The sequence below is a fragment of the Bos javanicus genome, chromosome 5, assembly GCF_032452875.1.
Source record: "Bos javanicus breed banteng chromosome 5, ARS-OSU_banteng_1.0, whole genome shotgun sequence".
NCBI lineage: Eukaryota > Metazoa > Chordata > Mammalia > Artiodactyla > Bovidae > Bos > Bos javanicus.
Window position 1 is genome coordinate 44,165,263 of NC_083872.1, and position 21,363 is coordinate 44,186,625.

General features: G+C 37.0%; 1 protein-coding gene across 7 annotated transcripts in view; it reads right to left on the reverse strand.

Moving 5' to 3' along the window:
* RAB3IP (RAB3A interacting protein) overlaps nucleotides 1–21,363 on the reverse strand; it is a 59,414-nt gene that overhangs the window by 29,761 nt on the left and 8,290 nt on the right. For 6 of the 7 annotated variants that reach the window (XR_009736426.1, XR_009736425.1, XM_061416492.1 and 3 more), the window contains exons 2-3: nucleotides 13,119–13,394; nucleotides 12,013–12,271 (exon numbers count right to left, since the gene is read on the reverse strand). Coding sequence is in view for 5 of the 7 variants with exons in the window: in XM_061416492.1 (XP_061272476.1) it covers nucleotides 12,013–12,271; nucleotides 13,119–13,369 (510 nt within the window). In the remaining 2 variants the exon portion in view is untranslated. Of the gene's footprint in view, nucleotides 1–12,012; nucleotides 12,272–13,118; nucleotides 13,395–16,697; nucleotides 17,202–21,363 lie in introns of those variants that run through there. The other variant, XM_061416493.1, reaches the window with a different exon arrangement.

The window sequence follows — 21,363 nt, forward strand, 5'->3', positions numbered from 1 at the left end:
GACTTTGATGCTGGGAGGGATTGGGGGCAGGAGGAGAAGGAGACGACAGAGGATGAGATGGCTGGATGGCATCACTGACTCAATGGATGTGAGTCTGAGTGAACTCCGGGAGTTGGTGATGGACAGGGAGGCCTGGCGTGCTGCGATTCATGAGGTCGCAAAGAGTCAGACACGACTGAGTGACTGAACTGAACTGTACTGAACCAATATCCAAACAACAAACCATTACTCAGCATTAAATGGAAATGAGCTATCAAGCCATGAACAGATATGGAGGAAAAGAAGTACATGACTAAATAAAATAATCTAATCTTAAAAGGCTGCATGCTGTATGATTCCAACTATATGACATTCTGAAAAGGGAAAACTGTGGAGATGGTAAAAAGATCAGTGGGCTGCCAAGGACTAAGAAGTAGGGAGGGATGAATAGGTAGAACCTAGAGGATTTTCGGAGAAGGCAAAGGCACCCCACTCCAGTACTCTTCCCTGGAAAATCCCATGGATGGAGGAGCCTGGTGGGCTGCCGTCCATGGGGTCGCTAAGAGTCAAATGCAACTGAACAGCTTCACTTTCACTTTTCACTTTCCTGCATTGGAGAAGGAAATAGCAACCCACTCCAGTGTTCTTGTCTGGAGAATCCCAGGAATGGGGGAGCCTCGTGGGCTGCCGTCTATGGGGTCGCACAGAGTTGGACACGACTGAAGCGACTTAGCAGCAGCAGCAGAGGATTTTTGCAATGCAGAAGACCCGGGTTTGATTTCTGCGTTGGAAGATTCCCTGGAGAAGGAAATGGCAACCCACTCCAGTATTTTTGCCTAGAGAATCCCACAGAGTAACCTGACAGGCTATATATAGTCCATGGGGTTGCAAGAGTCAGACATGACTTAGTGAATTTGATTTTTAGGACAGTGAAACTATTCATATACTATAATGACAGATATACATCATTATAGTCAAAACCTATAGAAAGTACAACACCAAAAGTGAATCCTAATGTAAACACTAATGTAAATGGGGGATAATCACATGTCAATTTAGGTTCACCAATTTTAACGAATGTACCATTCTGGGGCAAGATGTTCATAATGGGAGAGGCTATGCATATGTGAGGAAAGGGAACTTAGAGCAGCTCTGTACTTTCCTCTCAATTCTCCTATGAACCTAAAATTGATCTTTAAAAAGTCTGTTTTTTTTTAAATGGAGATAAAGTTGAGAAAAGTTACATAAATGTTATAAGCCTTAGAAATGTAAAAAAACACACACACAAAAACCCCGGCAAAATAGGAGAAAGAAGAAATCAAATTCACTAACTTCTTAAATATTAATTGGGAATAAAGGGATACAACTTGAAGCTCATAAATCAATTAGTATACATCTGAACATATTTAACCCCATAGAAATTAAACTAGAATTAAATGATAAAGGCAAAGGAAAGAAATAGTTACTAGATAATTTTAGTGTTGCTTATAGTAGGGAATAAAGTCAGTATCTAAAGAAAGGCTAAGAGAAATTCTTTGATTAAAGATAACAACTAGAACAGAAATCAAACCTTCCAAAATACAAAAATGGAAAAAATAAAAAAAGGAAGAGAACACAAAGAAAACAGTACACATAGTGGAAAGCCTTGTATACACACACAGTAGACGTGTGAAAGCTATGTGACAGAAACAAGCCCAAACACAGCATTTTTTTTCAATAAACATATATATGTATAACTCACTTATTAAAAGAAAATGATTTTCAGACTGGCTAAAAGAGAAAAATCCATCTCTAGTCTCTATACAAGAGATACACCTAAAATAAGTAATTCAGATTAAAAATAGAAGGCTGAGTAGAAGTGTACTAAAAAATATAATACAAATAAAAACAAAACAGAGACCTCAATACTGATATCAGACACAGGGCAGAAGTCATTAAAGAAGATAAAAGAAACTTCATAATGCTAAAGACTACAACACAAAATGAAAACTTTACAATACTCTCAAATACAAAATACAAAAGTAGATCTAAATAAATAGGAAGAAAGACATATTATATTATTGAATAGAAAACAGGAAGTCATCATAAAGATGCCAATTCTCCCTGAGTTTATAAATCTGTAAATGCATAAATTTAATACCAGGTCCTTCTGAACTCTAAAATTTCACAATTTTATAACTATATGTGAAACTGAGTCAATCCATTCAACATTTCCTACTATATAGGTATTATGGTAACCCTTCAGGATACCAACACCAAGACAGACACTGTTCTTTGAGAAGTTTCCAATCCTTAGAGCAATACATATATCATTCACAAAGGCAAATTCTTGAATCGTTCCCTACCATCTACCACAGTAAACCTCACCTTGATACTAAAGACCCTCTACAACATGTGCTCACTGTCCCTTCTCAGAGTTATTACCCTTGATCCACACTCTAAAACTAGAGTTAAACTGTTCTGATTTGTTCCTGTTTCATTTCCCTATTTGATCTCATCCACCTGGACTGCCATAAACGTCTGACTCTTTACGCTTCTAGATCCAACTCAATCTACCTGTATGAACTCAAGTTTGTATTTCATGTGAATACTTCTTAAAATGTCACTTGTACTTTTCATTATCAGTACCTTATACTGTAATACAGCTATATGAAATTAACTCCTTCAACAAACACTAATTTTGTGTTAACAATTCATTAGGTATTCATCAAGGATCTGGAAAGAGAAAAGGAAGGAGGCCTGCTTCATGCTTTTCACAAAGCCATAACCTACTAACAGTGGCAAATATTTAAATAGATTCACAAGGAAAAGGAAACAGGAAACAAATATTTAAACGGATTCACAAGGAACAGATTCACAAGGAAAAGTCCTGATAAGGACTATTATAGTGATATGCACACACTAGAAAAAGTAGGAGTTTGCCAAATGTAAAGACTAAAACAGTGTAAGCTATAGTAGCTAAAGACAGGGAAAGGTGGATGCCATAGTTAGATAATGTCAGAAAATTAGGTTTATGGTGAGTCCTGAAAAACCTTGGCTAAGAAAGTGGAACTTTAAAGAAAAGAGAATATCATCTCAAGGGCGATAGGAAGTCATTGAAGGATTTTAAACAGGATAGTGACAATCAGATTGCAATTCCAAACAGTAACTTGAACAGTGTGCTAGCTTAAAAAAAAAAATTAAAACAGGGAAAACAGTTAATTACTGCAATATTTTAGGCAACAGACAGAAACTTAGAGTAGCAGTATTAGAGAAAATAAACTTAAGAGACATTTAAAACAGAAAATCAGGACTCTGTAAGTATACGCCATCGAATTTAATGCTGTTCTTAAGATAAACATTTTATACATCAAGAGAGAAAAAATGCTGGCAATGAAACTATAATCTGATGAGGCATTTTTTTTTTTTCAGTTAGAATTTTCATTTTGTACTTTACAGGAAGAAGTCTTTTAAACTGATGGAGACGCAAATTTTTATCATATGTCATTCTCTTTTGTACCTTTCTCTTTGTTTTGATGTCATATCATAGTGAGATCCTTTTAAGATTTTTAACCCAGTAATTCACAGTAACAAATACAGCCCTCAACTCGCATAAACTCCACTGATTTAATAACAACATGAACAGCTATAAGCAAGTTCACGCACAAGCAAACAATGACAATTGTCATGACTGTTGCCTAGCTGGGAGCAATTTTAAAACTCATATTGATTTCACAGATGTTAAAATGAGGGAAAACATACAATTCAGAATCAGTGAAACATTACCACATATACATGTCTTTTTTCCCCAACTAGTAAACATCTTTACTAGTAAAGTCTAATTTATTTTTTCCTCTACAGGGCCTAATAAACTTTTAAGTACACTGGTTACTCAAGAAATGTTTGTTCATTAAAGAACACAGCAAATGTTTATAAACAACCCTGGTCACAGTTAGTAGGGCCATGCCAAACATGGATTTGTAGAAGTATGTGTTTCAAATGACTTTCTCTGACTGCAAGCTATAATATTCCACTGGATTTTATTTTCTAAGTCATTTTCATTTTCTTTTAAGGAAGAATAATTAAAAGTTGAAAGCAAGACCTTATACCAGTAGGTCTCACACCTTAGTGAATATAAGAATCAAAGAAAGACTATGTATACCAGAAACTAATACAACACTATGAATCAACTATACTTCAACTGAAAAAGGAAAAAAAAAAAAGAATCAATAGGATAGTTTATTGAACATGCATATCCTCCAGCCTCAATACAATAATTCTTTTTCAACAGAATCTGGGGTCCACTCCAGGAATCTAAGTTTTAAAAAACATGTACTAAAACCCAACTTCTGCCTCACCATTCCACCAAGAGCTGTTCTTCAGCAATGATCTGTAGAAGGCCAGAAGAAAAGACTGGCCTACATCACAAGAAGTGAAGGACTACATCACTATCTCCAGTGCATCTCTGCACTTGAAACTCAACCACCACACATTTGGCCTCCCTGTGTACAGTACACGTTTGTGCTGGTAAGCTGTTGCCCCACCAATGACTACATTTCCCAGTCCATCACACATTTAAGTGTCAGCATGAAACTGGCTCACACCAAAGAAATAAGAGTAAAAGTTACGTTTATCAATTCTAAGTTGAAGTTTTTTAGAAGCAGGTGTGCAACTCTTCTTTACCTTTCATCTCACTGGTTAGATACAGATAATAAAACCCTAAAAGATCACAAAGATCCAAGATAGAAGAAACACAGATTCCTGAATTATTTCACAAAGAACTTCCTATGAACTATGAACATCTGCTTAAAAGTGTTAAGTGAATAAAAATGAACTTCTACCACGGTAAGTCACTAAAATTTAGAGGTACCTCACAAAGAGCTGCTGCTGCTACTACTAAGTCACTTTAGTCATGTCAGACTCTGTGCGACCCCATAGACAGCAGTCCACCACGCTCCCCCATACCTGGGATTCTCCAGGCAAGAACACTGGAGTGGGTTGCCATTTCCTTCTCCATCCCTAACTAATATATTCTGTATGTGTCTACTTACACAACAGTGTAATGCATGCATATATTCATTTAATCAACAGAATGTGTTGAGAACATTTTATGTGCTCAAGATATAAGCAAAAACACATGTAATCCCAATCCTTGTGAAGCTCAAAATTACTGAAGTGTAAGTGTATACATCCATGTTGGGGTTAACTGGGATGGGGCAGAGCAATCAATACAAACAAACAAACAGAACTTTCACTCTCAATCAAGATAGAATAACTGGGATCATATTACCACCCTGAATGACACAACTAAAAAACTGGAAAAAACATATGAAATGATATTTAAGATACTTGATGCAGGCAAAAAAAAGTGATCCTCCAGAAATGGGAAATAATGAAGCAAAGCCTATCAGTCGTTCCAGCTTATCACCTGAAGAGATAAAAGCATTAGTAGATATGGATTACATGTTATTAAACTCTATTTCATATGTTTAAGAAGCTAAGACAAAGCACATTAAGTAAAATACTTAAAAGACCCAATCAAACTTGCAGTGATGAAGACTACCATGTCTGTGATAAAAATAATAATAATATACTATATAGAATTAACATATTAGATACTACAGGTGAGAAAAAAAAATAGTGATACTGAAGACACAGCAATAGAAATCATCCACAATTATATATAGAGAAAAAAAAAAGATTAAAAAAATGAATGAATAGAGCACCAGAAGCAGTCTAATGTGCATGTATGAAAAGGCAAACTGATAGGACACTGAAAGAGGAACTCCCCAGGTCGGTAGGTGCCCAATATGCTACTGGAGATCAGTGGAGAAATAACTGCAGAAAGAATGAAGGGATGGAGCCAAAGCAAAAACAATACCCAGCGGAGGATGTGACTGGTGATAGAAACAAGATCCGATGCTATAAAGAGCAATATAGCATAGGAACCTGGAATGTTAGATCCATAAATTAAGGCAAATTGGAAGTGGTCAAACAGGAGATGGCAAGAGTGAACGTCAATATTCTAGGAATCAGCAAACTAAAATGGACTGGATGGCTGAATTTAACTCAGATGACCATTATATCTACTACTGCAGGCAGGAATCCCTCAGAAGAAATGGAGTAGCCATCATGGTCAACAAAGCAGTCTGAAATGCAGTACTTGGATGCAATCTCAAAAAAGGACAGAATGTTTTCTGTTTGTTTCCAAGGCAAATTGTTCAATATCACAATGATCCAAGCCTATGCCCCAACCAGTAACGCTGAAGAAGCTGAAGTTGAACAGTTCTATGAAGATCTACAAGACCTTTTAGAACTAACACCCAAAAAAGATGTCCTTTTCATCATAGGACACTGGAATGCAAAAGTAGGAAGTCAAGAAACACCTGGAGTAACAGGCAAATCTGGCCTTGGAATACGGAATGAAGCAGGGCGAAGGCTAATAGAGTTTTGCCAAGAGAACACACTGGTCAAAGCAAACACCCTTTTCCAACAACACAAGAGAAGACTCTACACATGGACATCACCAGATAGTCAACACCGAAATCAGACTGATTATATTCTTTGCAGCCAAAGATGGAGAAGCTCTATACAGTCAGCAAAAACAAGACCAGGAGCTGACTGTGGCTCAGATCATGAACTCGTTATTGACAAATTCAGACTTAAATTGAAGAAAGAGGGGAAAACCACTAGACCATTCAGGTATGACCTAAATCAAATCCCTTATGATTATACAGTGGAAGTGAGAAATAGATTTAAGGGACTAGATCTGATAGACAGAGTGCCTGATGAACTATCGACGGAGGTTCATGACATTGTACAGGAGACAGGGATCAAGACCATCCCCATGGAAAAGAAATGCAAAAAAGCAAAATGGCTGTCCGGGGAGGCCTTACAGATAGCTGTGAAAAGAAGAGAAACAAAAAGCAAAGGAGAAAAGGAAAGAATCTGAATGCAGAGTTCCAAAGAATAGCAAGAAGGGATAAGAAAGCCTTCTTCAGCGATCAATGTAAAGAAATAGAGGAAAACAGAATGGGAAAGACTAGAGATCTCTTCAAGAAAATGAGAGATACCAAGGGAACATTTCATGCAAAGATGGGCTTGATAAAGGTCAGAAATGGTATGGACCTAACAGAGGCAGAAGATATTAAGAAGAGGTGGCAAGAATACACAGAAGAACTGTACAAAAAAGATCTTCACGACCAAGACAATCACGTTGGTGTCATCACTCACCTAGAGCCAGACATCCTGGAATGTGAAGTCAAGTGGGCCTTAGAAAGCATCACTATGAACAAAGCTAGTGGAGGTGATGGAATTCCAGTTGAGCTATTCCAAATCCTGAAATATGATGCTGGGAAAGTGCTGCACTCAATATGCCAGCAAATTTGGAAAACTCAGCAGTGGCCACAGGACTGGAAAAGGTCAGTTTGCATTCCAATCCCAAAGAATGCTCAAACTACTGCACAATTGCATTAATCTAACACGCTAGTAGGGGAGGGCGCAGGTAAAAAAAAAATAAAATAAAAATAACACGCTAGTAAAGTAATGCTCAAAATTCTCCAAGCCAGGCTTCAGTAATATGTGAACCGTGAACTTCCAGATGTTCAAGCTAGTTTTAGAAAAGGTAGAGGAACCAGAGATCAAATTGCCAACATCCGCTGGATCTTCGAAAAGGCAAGAGAGTTCCAGAAAAACATCTACGTCTGCTTTATGGACTATGCCAAAGCCTTTGACTGTGTGGATCACAATAAACTGTGGAAAATTCTGAAAGAGATGGGAATACCAGACCACCTGACCTGCCTCTTGAGAAACCTATATGCAGGTCAGGAAGCAACAGTTAGAAGTGGACATGGAACAACAGACTGGTTCCAAATAGGAAAAGGAGTACATCAAGGCTGTATATTGTCACCCTGCTTATTTAACTTATATGCAGAGTACATCATGAGAAACACTGGGCTGGAAGAAGCACAAGCTGGAATCAAGACTGCCGGGAGAAATATCAATAACCTCAGATATGCAGATGACACCACCCTTATGGCAGAAAGTGAAGAGGAACTAAAAAGCCTCTTGATGAAAGTGAAAGTGGAGAGTGAAAAAGTTGGCTTAAAGCTCAATATTCAGAAAACGAAGATCATGGCATCTGGTTCCATCACTTCATGGGAAATAGATGGGGAGACAATGGAAACAGTGTCAGACTTTATTCTTTTGGGCTCCAAAATCACTGCAAATGGTGACTGCAGCCATGAAATTAAAAGACGCTTACTTCTTGGAAGGAAAGTTATGACCAACCTAGATAGCATATTGAAAAGCAGAGACATTACTTTGCCAACAAAGGTCCGTCTAGTCAAGGATATGGTTTTTCCTGTGGTCATGTATGGATGTGAGAGTTGGACTGTGAAGAAAGCTGAGCGCCGAAGAATTGATGCTTTTGAACTGTGGTGTTGGAGAAGACTCTTGAGAGTCCCTTGGACTGCAAGGAGATCCAACCAGTCCATCCTAAAGGAGACCAGTCCTGGGTGTTTATTGGAAGGACTGATGCTGAAGCTGAAACGCCAATACTTTGGCTACCTCATGCCAAGAGTTGACTCATTGGAAAAGACTCTGATGCTGGGAGGGATTGGGGGCAGGAGGAAAAGGGGACAACAGAGGACTAGATGGCTGGATGGCATCATCGACTTGATGGACATGAGTTTGGGTGAACTCCAGGAGTTGGTGATGGACAGGAAGGCCTGGCGTGCTGCGATTCATGGGGTCGCAAAGAGTCAGACACGACTGAGCTACTGAACTGAACTTAATGTGCATGTAACAGGAGTCCCAAAGGAGAGGAGAGATAGAGGAGGTATGTAAATGCTTTTGAAGAAGTAATGGCCAAATTTCCCAATTTCTATTAAAAAAAAAGCAACCTACCCACTTAAGAAGATCAACAAATTCCAAGCTCAAGAAACCTGAAAAGGACTACAACAGGGCACACCATAATCAAATCATTTGCAGCCAGTGATTGAGAGAACTATCACATCACAGGAGAGAGAAACAAAAGTAAGGATAACAGTTGACTTTTCATGAGAAACAGTGCAAGCTAGACCACAATGGAGCACCTTCAAAATAATGATACTGATAGAAAAAAATTATCAACCTGAAATGCTTTAGCTGGTGAAAATACATTCAAAAACAAAGATGAAAAAAAGATCTTTCAAGATATACAATAGCTTAAAAAAATTTTTATCAGCAGCATACAACAAAAAATCTTAGGATCCCTTTCAAGTAGAAGGAAAATGTTATGAGATGGAAATCTGGATCCACATAAAGGAATGAAAAGCACTAGAAATGGTAACTACATGGGAAATATAAGGATTCTGACCATTTAAACAGGCGTCCCAGGTGGCACTAGTCCACCTGCAAATGCAGGTAGACAAGAGAGACACAGGTTCGATCCCTGAGTTGGGAAGATGCCCTGGAGAAAGGCACGGCAACCCACTCCAGTATTCTTGCCTGGAGAATCTCATGGACAGACGAGCCTGGAGGGCTTCAGTCCATAGGGTCACAGAGAGTCAGACACAACTAAAGTGACTTAGCATGCATAGCATGCATACAGATTTTTAAATCCCTTTAAAATAACCAGTTGTTTAATGAAAAAATAAGCTAAATGTATCCTGAAATTTAAAATATACGAAGAAGTAAAATACATGGTAATCACAGCATAAAAACTGAAAGGGGGAAATAAAAGTACACTTGACCTCTGAACAACATGGGTTTGAACTGCACATGTCCATTTACATGTGGATTTTTTTTTCAATAAATACATCCTACAGTACCACACAATCCATGACTGACTGACTCCAAGGGTGTGGAACTATATATACCAAGGGCTGACTGGAAATTCATATGCAGATTTTCAACCACAGGGGTTAGTGCCCCTAAGTCCACATTGTCCAAGGGTCAACTATATTTTTGTAAGTTCTTATATATGAAGTAGTATAATATCACTAGAAAGTAGAGACTGATGAAAGATGCATACAATAAACCCTAAAGCAATCATGAAATTAGCAGAAAGATGACATATAACTGATAAACCAACAGAGCAAAGATGAAATCACAAAACTATATAGAATTAATCCAAAAGGCATAAAAGGGAAAGGGGGGAAATAAACATAAGAGACAAACAGAAAACAAACAGTAAGTTGGCAGATTTAAACCAAACTATATCAAATTAAATGTAAATAGTCTAACATAAGCACACCAATTAAAAGGCAGAGATTATTAGAAAGGATTAAAAAAAAGATCTAATGATGTGCTACCTACAAGAAAACCCACTTTAAACAGGGAGACAAAAATTGGTTAAAAGTAAAAGGATGGAAAAATGGGAACTGTCTAGCCACTCTTAAAATAATCATCAAAATAAAAAGAATGACTACGGACATAATTTGATTCACATGTTGCTATAATCCAGGAAATATTTTCATATTCAACAGTCCTTTACAAGTCTTAAGCTCTAAGTAAGTATCAATACTATCTTGTATTCTTCATAACAGAATTCACCATTTGCATGTGTTCACACATCATTATCATTTCAATTATGTCAACAGTACTTCTAAATAAAACAAACTAAAAATTTCAAAACAAATTTTCAACCTGAGCTAAGAAATTAGCAATATATCCTGATGAATAAGTAACCACAATGTATTCTCAAACATGGATATGTATGTCCAGTAGTTCACTTCTATATAAATTGTGACTTCACTTAATATTCTGTGCTAAGACAAGAGAGTCTGAGCCAGAGGACATAGGCCAAATATAACTACATCTCACCACACCCCCTACCTTTGGGGAAAAGTTTAAAAGAATACTGATTTTTCTTTCTGATATATTCAACCAAAAATGTTTTAACATCTCTTTATGGCTGTTTAACCATCAGCCATCCATTGAAGCATTTATAGAAACATATACACACCAGGCATTGTACCTTATTATCTAGGCACCAGGGATACCAAATCAGTGTTATACTCCTGAGAAACAAGTCTGTTGGGGGAGAAAATGGGAATATATATTTGTAAAATGTCATAATATGTGGAAATTATGTTATAGAATGACTTCCCTATCTTCTCAACTTTCTGAATGTGAACTGGTCCATTTCACCTTAGTGTGAAATTTATATACATAGAGCTGTTTGTGTTATTCCTTTACTATACTTTTAATGTCTGCAGGGTCTGTAGTGATATCCCCTATTTCATTCCTGCTATTGTGTCTTCCATTCTTGTTTTTTTCGGTCTTGTTAGAGGCTTGTCAACTTTACTGATCTTTTTAAAGAACCAGCACTTTGTTTTGTTCATTTTCTCTACTTTTTATGTTACCAATTTCATTGTTTCTGCTTTTTATTATTTTCTTCCTTCTGCCTGCTTCTGGTTTTATTTTGCTCATCTTTTTCTAGTTTTTTGAAGTGGGAGACTAGATTGTTGATTTGAAACTTTTCCTTTTCTCTATGTATAAATACTTAGTGCTACAAATGTCCCTTTAAAGTTTAATTACAGACTCAGAAAAAGAAGGAAATTTAGTCACAAATTCGGGAATATCAGAAATTTAGAAGATGAGCACGTGAGAAATAGAACAAATTATGAAAATAGACAAATCTCCAAGTTAAGATACAGAAAACATTCAAATTCAGCTGAATAGCAGAGCATTATTACTAAAACTATTCCTCAATATATAATGACTTGGACCTAATGGCTTCAAGTAAATAATCACAAAATCAACCACATGTAGAGAGGAAAAAAATCCACACACAGAACGTAACTCCCCAAATCTGCACTACAGAAAATGCAAGAGAAGGAAAGGGAAAAAAAAGAATTAGAGTCTCTTTTCTTCTGTTCGTATTCTTGGATGAGCTTCTTTACTATTGAGACCAATTCAAAGATTCCTAAATGCTGCCCAACAGCAACTGAGACTGCGCATATGCAAAAGAAAAGTGTAGAACTATAATGATTTCACTTGAGTTGCCCCCATGGACAAATATTCATTTTGAATGTAACATATAGAAGAATAAAATATATTTTTGCTTACCCTCTGAGCTTTTGCAAGTTCTTCTTTTAATCTTTCATAGCCCTTTTCTCTAACTTCCAAAACAGATGGGCTTCGTAAGCGGGACAGACTATCAGTACTCAACCCAAAAATATCATCACTGCCATCACAAGCTTCTGTTATAGTAGCACCCTGTAAAAACTCCCTCTCTGCACTACAGTTGTCCTTTCTTGTAGTTAATTTAAGTATCCCAGCTGTGACTCCAGAGGTAGAACAAGGTGCTGGATCTGTACCATGGATGCTGTAAAGGAGAGTTCAAACAAACATCAGCATGTGCTCAAGTATTAACTGGCATACACACACATGCCTATAACTGCATTATCCAATTTGTTCACCACCAAAACTAATTAATAGTATGTCCAGAGCCAAAGCAACATCTCAAGTCCTTCATAGCCATATATGGCTAATGGCTATCATCTTAAATAGCACAGAGAATATTTATATCATGCCAGAAAGTTCTATTGGATAGTGATACTCTAGAACAGGGGTCTGCAAACTAAATGTAGAATAAATCCAGCCTGCCACCTGTTCCCTGAAGGCCCACAAGCCAAAAATGATTTTTACATTTTCAAATGGTTGAAAATAATCAAAATAATAATATTTTGTGGCTCGAGAAAATTATATAATTTCTTGAACCAAAATTCAAGGTTCATATACAAAGTTTTACTGGCGCTTATCCATTTACATACTGCTTATGACTATTTTTGGAGAAGGAAATGGCAACCCACTCCAGTATTCCTGCCTGGAGAATCCCATGGATGGAGGAGCCTGGCAGGCTATAGTCCACAGGGTTGCAAAGAGTCAGACACGACTGAGTGACTTCACTTTTATGACTACTTTCACACTTTAATAGTCACGTCCAGCAGTACAGAGACTGTGTAGCCCACAAAGCCTGAAATATTTGCTATTTGGCCCTTTACATAAAAAGTCTGCGACCCCTGCTCTTGATCATTAATATGTATTGCTCTTCATAAATAACATTATATTATTCAAATTTTCTAAAATAATAAAACTTAAAATAAGTTAACCAAGCAAAATTCATTTGTTTAATACAATGCTCTAAAACAAGCATCTTGATTCTCTCCTACCTGCCACTGGATATTTCCGCACAATTTAAACGTCTGGGGGAGGAATACACAGGTTGTGTAGGAAGGTCAGAAACATCTAAGGCATTAGCCTGGATCGGGGTGGAGCACAAAGCTGAAGGATGTGGCCGGTAGATGACACTAGGTGAGGTAGTCTGCTCTTGAGTTCCCGGTTCATACACAGCAAGAAGGTCTGGAGAAGTAGGTGAAGCAAGGTTCACTTCATGGAAGCCTTCCAAGGGGTCATTAGCCATAGCAAAAGCCTCATCATAGAACAACCTACATTTAAAAGCAGAAAATTATTTTGAGATAGTGACATTTAAAATTAAAGTAAGATGTACATTTATAGAATGTGTTTAACAGTCCATTATAAAATATAAACTTAAACAGAAAAAAACTACATTCATTTAAAATTTAATAAGTGACCTCAGAGGATAAATACTATAAAAGGCAAATGATCTGATTCAAAATAAACTTGAAAGTGATGGATAACACTGTTACAGTAAGTAATTAATAAGTAACAATGAGGAATGAATAAAAATTTGCTTGATATTAACTTTGCTATCATATGTGTCTTTGGTTAAAAAAAGAAGAGGCAGTAAAGACAGACAGATACACACACTCAGAATAAGAGAGACTAGGTTCAATGAACTATTCTGTTCTGCTTCAAAGAAAGTCACATGTGACTGGATGACTCAGTGTTTTCTCTTATTTTGAAATAATTTCAGATTTACAAAAAGTTGCAGAGATATATATATATTTCACCCACATTATGAAACTGTTAACATTTTAGAACCATTTGAGAATAGATTTTATGCATGATACCCATTACCCCTTAACATCTCAGTGTGTATATCCTACGTAACACATCACCAAAATCAGGATGTTATTAATACTGATCACTATTACCATCTAAACAACAGGCCCCAATCAAAGTTCACTGATTATCCTAATAATGTTTTCAATAGGCCCAGGATCCAACCAAGAATAATGCATTACATTTCTCTAAGCCTTAAATTTTCCCTCTAACGGGATGAGAATGGGGATAATAATACTCCCTTCATCAGGTTGCAGTGAGGATTGAGGGAGAAAACCCACATAAAGTATTTAGTAATGTACTATGCATCTGGCACAGAGTACAACTCAATAAATATGTTATCAGTCAGCCATTAACAGTAATATGCATGCTTCAGTTTCTCCATAAGTAAAAAATATTTCATAAACTATACAACTATAAAACAAAATTTATATGAAAACTAAAAAGTATACCACTCAAGTTTTTCACTTAAAAAATATAAAGAAATCTTATAAACAGTTATTGATTTCCCACTGTCTAAAGAATAAACTCTGAACTTGTTATTCTGAAAATCAAGGTCTTCTATGTCAACTCAATCTCTCTTCTCAATTGTTTCTTTTTTACAACAGTACTTTGATAATCATGACTAACACTTTCCCCAAACTTTGAAAAAATCCCAAACACAGCATTACTACAGCACATTATTTCATTATAAAATACAAAAAAATATATTAAACTGAAAAATTTTACTCTCTCATATTCTTAATTAAAAAGTGTTTAAAAAAATAAGACAAGTAAGGAGAAGGCAATGGCACCCCACTCCAGTACTCTTGCCTAGAAAATCCCATGGACGGAGGAGCCTGGTGGGCTGCCATCTATGGGGTCGCACAGAGTCAGACACGACTGAAGTGACTTTACTTTCACTTTTCACTTTCATGCACTGGAGAAGGAAATGGCAACCCACTCCAGTGTTCTTGCCTGGAGAATCCCAGGGACGGGGGAGCCTGGTGGGCTGCAGTCCATGGGGTCACTAGGAGTCGGACACGACTGAGTGACTTCATTTTGACTTTTCACTTTCATGCACTGGAGGAGGAAATGGCGACCCACTCCCGTGTTCTTGCCTGGAGAATCCTATGGACAGAAGAGCCTGGTGGGCTGCCATCTATGGGGTCGCACAGAGTCAGACACGACTGAAGTGACTTACCAGCAGCAGCAATAGCAGCAGCAGTTACTACAGGATTATAAACGATGATTTTAAGTATACGGGAGGATGTGCATAGGATACATGCTGATACTGTGTCATTTTATATAAGGGACTTGAGCATCCGGGAATTCTGATATGGGGTGGGAGTGAGTCTTGAAACCAATGCCCTGTGGGTAGGTACTCAGGGACAACTGTATATGGACAATCAAAACCCTAACTATTAAATCTGCATATACCAAATTTCAAATCCAATGAATGTTTTCTTTATTGTAGTAAACAGTAATTTCAGTCCTTAAAATGAAACTAAACTTTGCTTTTTTTACCCAAAATATTCACTATGCCAAAAGGAAGATCATATCAACAAGGAATTTAAAGTATTTAACATTCAATTTTAATTTATTACCTTTCCCTAAAATAATATTTTTCATTCATTGTTCATAATACACACACAAACACAAAAGCAAACATCTAAACCTGAATATTTCATATTCAAGTGAATATAGTTTATCAATCAATTCACTCAACATGAGAAATAAGGTTTTCATTAAACACTGACATTTTATCAGGAACCATGATACTTTTTCTTTGATCTCATATACTCCTAATTCACCTCTATATACCTGAGAGGTTCACTGAATCATCGTGGGAAAGTATTTGCATTTCTGGAAATGTAAAATGGCACAAACCCTATGGAGGAAAATTTGACAATATCCACAAAATGACAGTCATTGAATCTATGACCCAGCATGCCCACTTGACAGGGCTTTATCCCAAATATAAATGGGCAAAATAAAAAAGAAAAGATATATTCATAAGGCCAACAGCACTAGCAAAAGACTGACTGACTGAACCAACAGAGGCACATCCTCATCAGGAAGCACTATATAGCTATAAAAATAAATGAGCAATACCCACATACTGCTATGAGGGAAACCTGAGAATACACTGACATTGAAAAACAAGCAGTATATAATAAGCTACCTTTTATATAAGAAAGGGGAACGTACAAATTTATATGTATATAATTATATATATTTCTATGTACTTATATTTTAGAAATAGAAGGATACACCAAAAATTAATTTTAAAAAAAGTTATGTTTAGGAAAAGGGCAAGAACAGGAAGAGGAGACAGGCGTAAAACCTAGACTTTTCCAAATGTACCCTACTTTATAGATATGAATTTGAACTTGGAACCATGTACATAAGGCAAAATTAGATTTTTTTTTAAATCTTTAAAATAGAAGATGAATCTAGCTCCATTTGGTACTTTACAACATTGAGAAGAACTATTTCAAATGACTTTAAAACACAGTAATAAAACTGTATATCCCCAGTGGCATATATTCTAAGAACAAAAGGAAATTTAAAAAATAATACACTATTTTCAGTAATCGTATTAGTAATGTTGATACTGCTATTCTGAAACTATTGTATAAGATTAAACAATATCATTCATAACTAAAATTTTCAGCATATGAGAAAAGAGACACAAATACAAAATCAAGGAATTTAAAACTCTAAAGTCCTAAATTTGAATCAGAAATACCAGGAAAATCTCTTCTATTTATAAAAATGCCTACCTTTATCTGCTGAAAAGGTATAAGAGCAGTAACCAACTCAGGAGCAATGTGCACCTCTTATGCCCAAAGCAGTATTATATCCTACCAAAAAAAAGAACAGTGGCAACTCTGAGGAATGGCTGATCCCAGGCCCGGGGCAGTAATATACAAAAGGATCTTGGAACATCTTGTTTTACCAGGAAGCAAGAAAGCTATCAAAGACTACTGGAGAGGTATCAAAAGGACTCCCACTAACCAAAGATGGGACAACCTGAACATCAAAAAGGACAATCTCTGTTAAGAACAAACAAACAAAAAAAACCCAGTTTTAAGCTCAAGGTTTCATGATTATACTAAAAATAAAGCAAACAAAAATAAATCTCACTGACTCCTTTTGATCAGTACCATGTAACCAAAACACTATTTTGAAAACTGGTAAAATAAAGAATCCAGTATTTATCCTGACTTTCCAATATATCAGAGAACTAAGAGTTTATGAGGAAAAGTCCTTCTTTTCAAAAAGTCCCGCTTAATAACTTTGTATTCTTAATGAAACAATGAGTCTAGACAACAATTATCAACAACTATTAAAGCCCTAAGGTAAAATCTGGGGGACTTTATAATTAATGGATCAAAATGACAGTACTTGAACTCACTGATGACTTAATATCACAAAAAGGGAGAAAATCATAAGTTATGAGAATTATGTGGTAAAAAAGAGAAGAACACTACCACCATTCATGAAGTATTCTTGACCCCCTCCCCTAATAAAAAGAAAATGACCTCAATTCAATTAACTCTCTAGGTGATTATCAGTTTGTAGGAAATACAGAGCACAGTGTGTGCGGGCTCAGTCATGTCCGACTCTCTGCAATGCCAGGGACTGCAGTCCACCAGGCTCTTCTGTCCATGGAATTTTCCAGACAAGAGTACTGGAGTGGGCTGCCATTTCCTACGCCAGGGATCTTCCCAAGACAGGGATCAAACCTGAGTCTCCCGTGTCTCCTGCATTGGCACACCTTTACCACTGCACCACCTGGGAAGCCCAACAGAGGGTAAAAGAACATATTAAAAATAGCACCATCAGGACAAAAACAGCAAAACCCAGACTTTGGGAAACTCTACTGGATAAATCACCTGGTTTTTTCCATAAATAAAAATGGGGGGGGTGGGAATTTATAAAGAGACTTAAGACATAAAGAGATATAATATGGGGACCTTGTTTGAATTATCTGAATTAACCAACTATAAAAACATTATGAAAAAAAAATCAATGGAACCTGAACACTGGATATTACTGATATTATTATGAATTATTGTCAGTTTTTAGAGATAATAATGGTATGATGGTTATGTGAAAAAAACTTATCCTTTAGGGATACTACAGAAAAACAGAAGAAATAAAATTCCTTAGATTTGCTTCAAAATAATCCAGGGGAGAAGGATGGTATGGGGAGCTAAGTCATCCAACTACCAGTACCAATTTCACAGGATTTCAGAGCTGTTTCTCCCTTCAGTTCAGTTCAGTTGCTCAGTCATGTCCGACTTTTTGTGACCCCATGGGCTGCAGCACCCCAGGCTTCCCTGTCCTTCACCAACTCCCAGAGGGTGCTCAAACTCATGTTCATCAAGTCGGTGATGCCATCTATTTACTGAGCATTTACTTAACAGCAGGTATAGTGCCAGTACATGTATAGCTGAGGAAGCTGCAGCTCAGGGCAACCAGGATTAAAATCTCTGGCTTTTGGGACTTCAGAGTCCTAGCTCTTAACCACACCACACTTATCACCACTAGAATTGCTTTCCTTTTCCACTGTTAGACGGTTCATGTAAAAATGTTTCTCCTTAAGTTGAACTAAAATCCATTAGGTGGCTCAGACGGTAAAGTGTCTGCCTGCAATGCCGGAGACCCGGGTTCAGTCCCTGGGTTGGGATGATCCCCTGGAGAAGGAAATGCAGCCCACTCCAGTATTCTTGCCTGGAAAATTCCATGGACGGAGGAGCCTGGTAGGCTACAGTCCATGGGGTCGCAAAGAGTCATACACAACTGAGCCAGTTCACTTCACATCCCTGCAACACCCACTCTATTTTTCCTATAAACATTCAACTGTTCTTTCAATGAGTTTTCACAGAGAGTCTACTATGTGCCAGGCTCTGGAGAAAGAAGATGGTAAATCATCTCTGCTCCCAAATAGTATCAATATAGTAGGAGACAATGACAATTAGAGGCAATGACACAGTGTGATAAACGCCAAAGAATAAGCAAAGGCTACTAAGAGACCACACAAGAAGGCCAAATAAATCAGAAGGAAAAGACTCCCAGAAAAAAGTAAACCCAAAGAAATAGGAAATAATGAGAAAGATAAAGAGCCCTTGGAAGGACTTTTCAGGCATGTCTAAGGTGTAAAAGTAAAGCATTTGTGGAAAATGTTCCATAAACTGGAGCACAGACTAGGAACATAAGATCCAAACCTCAAAGAGAGGCAGGTTTGAACCCTGGTAGTTCAGTCAGTAAAGAACCTGTGTCCTGTGCAGGAAACCCAGGTCCGATCCCTAGATCAGGAAGATCCCCTGGAGAAAGAAATGCCAAACCACTACAGTATCCTTGCCTATAAAATCCCACAGACAGAGGAGCCTGATGGGCTACAGTTCATGGGTTCCCAAAGAGTCGGGCACGACTGAGCGACTAACACTTTTCCTTTTCTATCAAATTACTGGGCCAATGTGTGCCTATCTTCTCTCATCTGGAAACCTAGCTTGGTTTGCTTCCTCACAGGTTGAGAATTAAGAGAGAAATGCAAGTAGCATTTAGTAAAGTACCTCAGAGCACTGCCTTTATGTACAATGTTTTCATTCTGGGGGATACATTAAAACACTGTTTAAATTCCAGCCAGTCCTGAAAAGGAAATTATTTGAAGATTAAATGTAGTCCCTTTTTCAAGCATGTGAAATTTCCATAAAATGTGTAACTTAGCTGGTAATGAGCTGCCAATCACAATGATCTAAAAATCTTTTGCTCTTTCAAATGGAAGCATTAAGATTTGTTTTGCATTCAAAGTTCTCATACGAATAAAATAAACTGCTATTTTTAAGCAGTAGTACTCTCTGTATTGTGTGTGTGTGTTCAGTTGCTCAGTCGAGTCTGACTCTGCAACCCCGAGTGACGGTAGCCCACCAGGCTCCATTTCTTTCTCCAGGGGATCTTCTCAACCCAGGGATCAAACCCATGACTCCCCACATTGGCGGGTGGATTCTTGACCACCAGTGCCACCTAGGAAGCCCTACTCTCAGCATTACTGCTAAGTCGCTTCAGTCATGTCCGACTCTGTGTGACCCCATAGACGGCAGCCCACCAGGCTCCCCCATCCCTGGGATTCTCCAGGCAAGAACACTGGAGTGGGTTGCCATTTCCTTCTCCAACGCATGCAAGTGAGTAGTAAGTTAACTCAATAACTCAATTTCAAGTGCAGTTATCCCAATTCATAAACTAAACTTGTCAGAGATCACTACAAATGAGTAAAAAGGATGATAGCATTCAATTTTTATGGGTGAATTACTAACAGCTTGAGTGGCCTTATTATCACTCAGTTTTAAGTAATAAAGCTGATCTCCAATTTAAAAAGTTGATCAAAACAATTTGCTTCTGAGTCATAGTATTTATTATATCTTATTTCTTCTTTCCAGAAGTCAGCATTATCACAGCAAAAACAGCAGCCAATACTTACTGAAAGTTAACTATGTGTCAGTTAACTAAGAATTTCCCATGTATCAACTCAATGAATGCCTAGAAAAATCTTAATGGTTTATAGTTATTAAATGTATTTTATACCTATATTATTTTAGTATAAGTATAATTGATCATTTTATCAATTATTTTTATTCCAGTTGAATGGAAGGATGATTGTCAGCTTTGACTCCTCAGGGCAAATCCTGGTACTAAGTTCTAAGAATACAGATGTGAAAATGGGCTAAAAAGAAGATGCATAGCCTATTATGGGCCACTAAATGATAATCCTAAAGAGAGAGGAGGAGGAAGACAATGTTTCAAGGAGAAGTAAAAATATGTTAGATTTTTAAATGCTGAATAAGACTCTGTAGATGAGCTAAGCAAGGAAATAATATAGCATAGTCAAGGAATAAGGGTTTGGCACTAATGAAACCAGAAAAAAAAAAAAAAAAGAACAGAATATCAAGCTGGAGAAGCAGATATGAGACAGATAATTAAAAGCTTCACTTAACATGGAAAATGTTACTTGGAGTTTCATCCTGAAGAGGTGCTCAGATCTACATTTTAGAAAGTACAGATGAATTGTGATGTCATTAGAAAAATGACTCCCAAGGACTTTAACTAGAGACAAGAGACTAAAGGCAATTAGTTAAGAGGCTACTACAACAGACTAGGCAAGAGAGTATGAAGGTCACACATTGCAAATGAGGGGATGAAGGCATATATATTTAATATCTATATATGAAAACATTAAGAATAGCTTCAATTATATTTCTACGTATACACACATATGCATTACATTATTACATTGTTTATTGTGACATATACATATATACATTATTCTAGTTATTGCTCTTGGCATCCCTTTGAAATGGTTCTTACCTCTATTTTATGGATTCAGAAACTGAGGATCAGAGAGGTTAATTAATTTTGTTAAGGTGAAACAGTCAGTAATAGAGG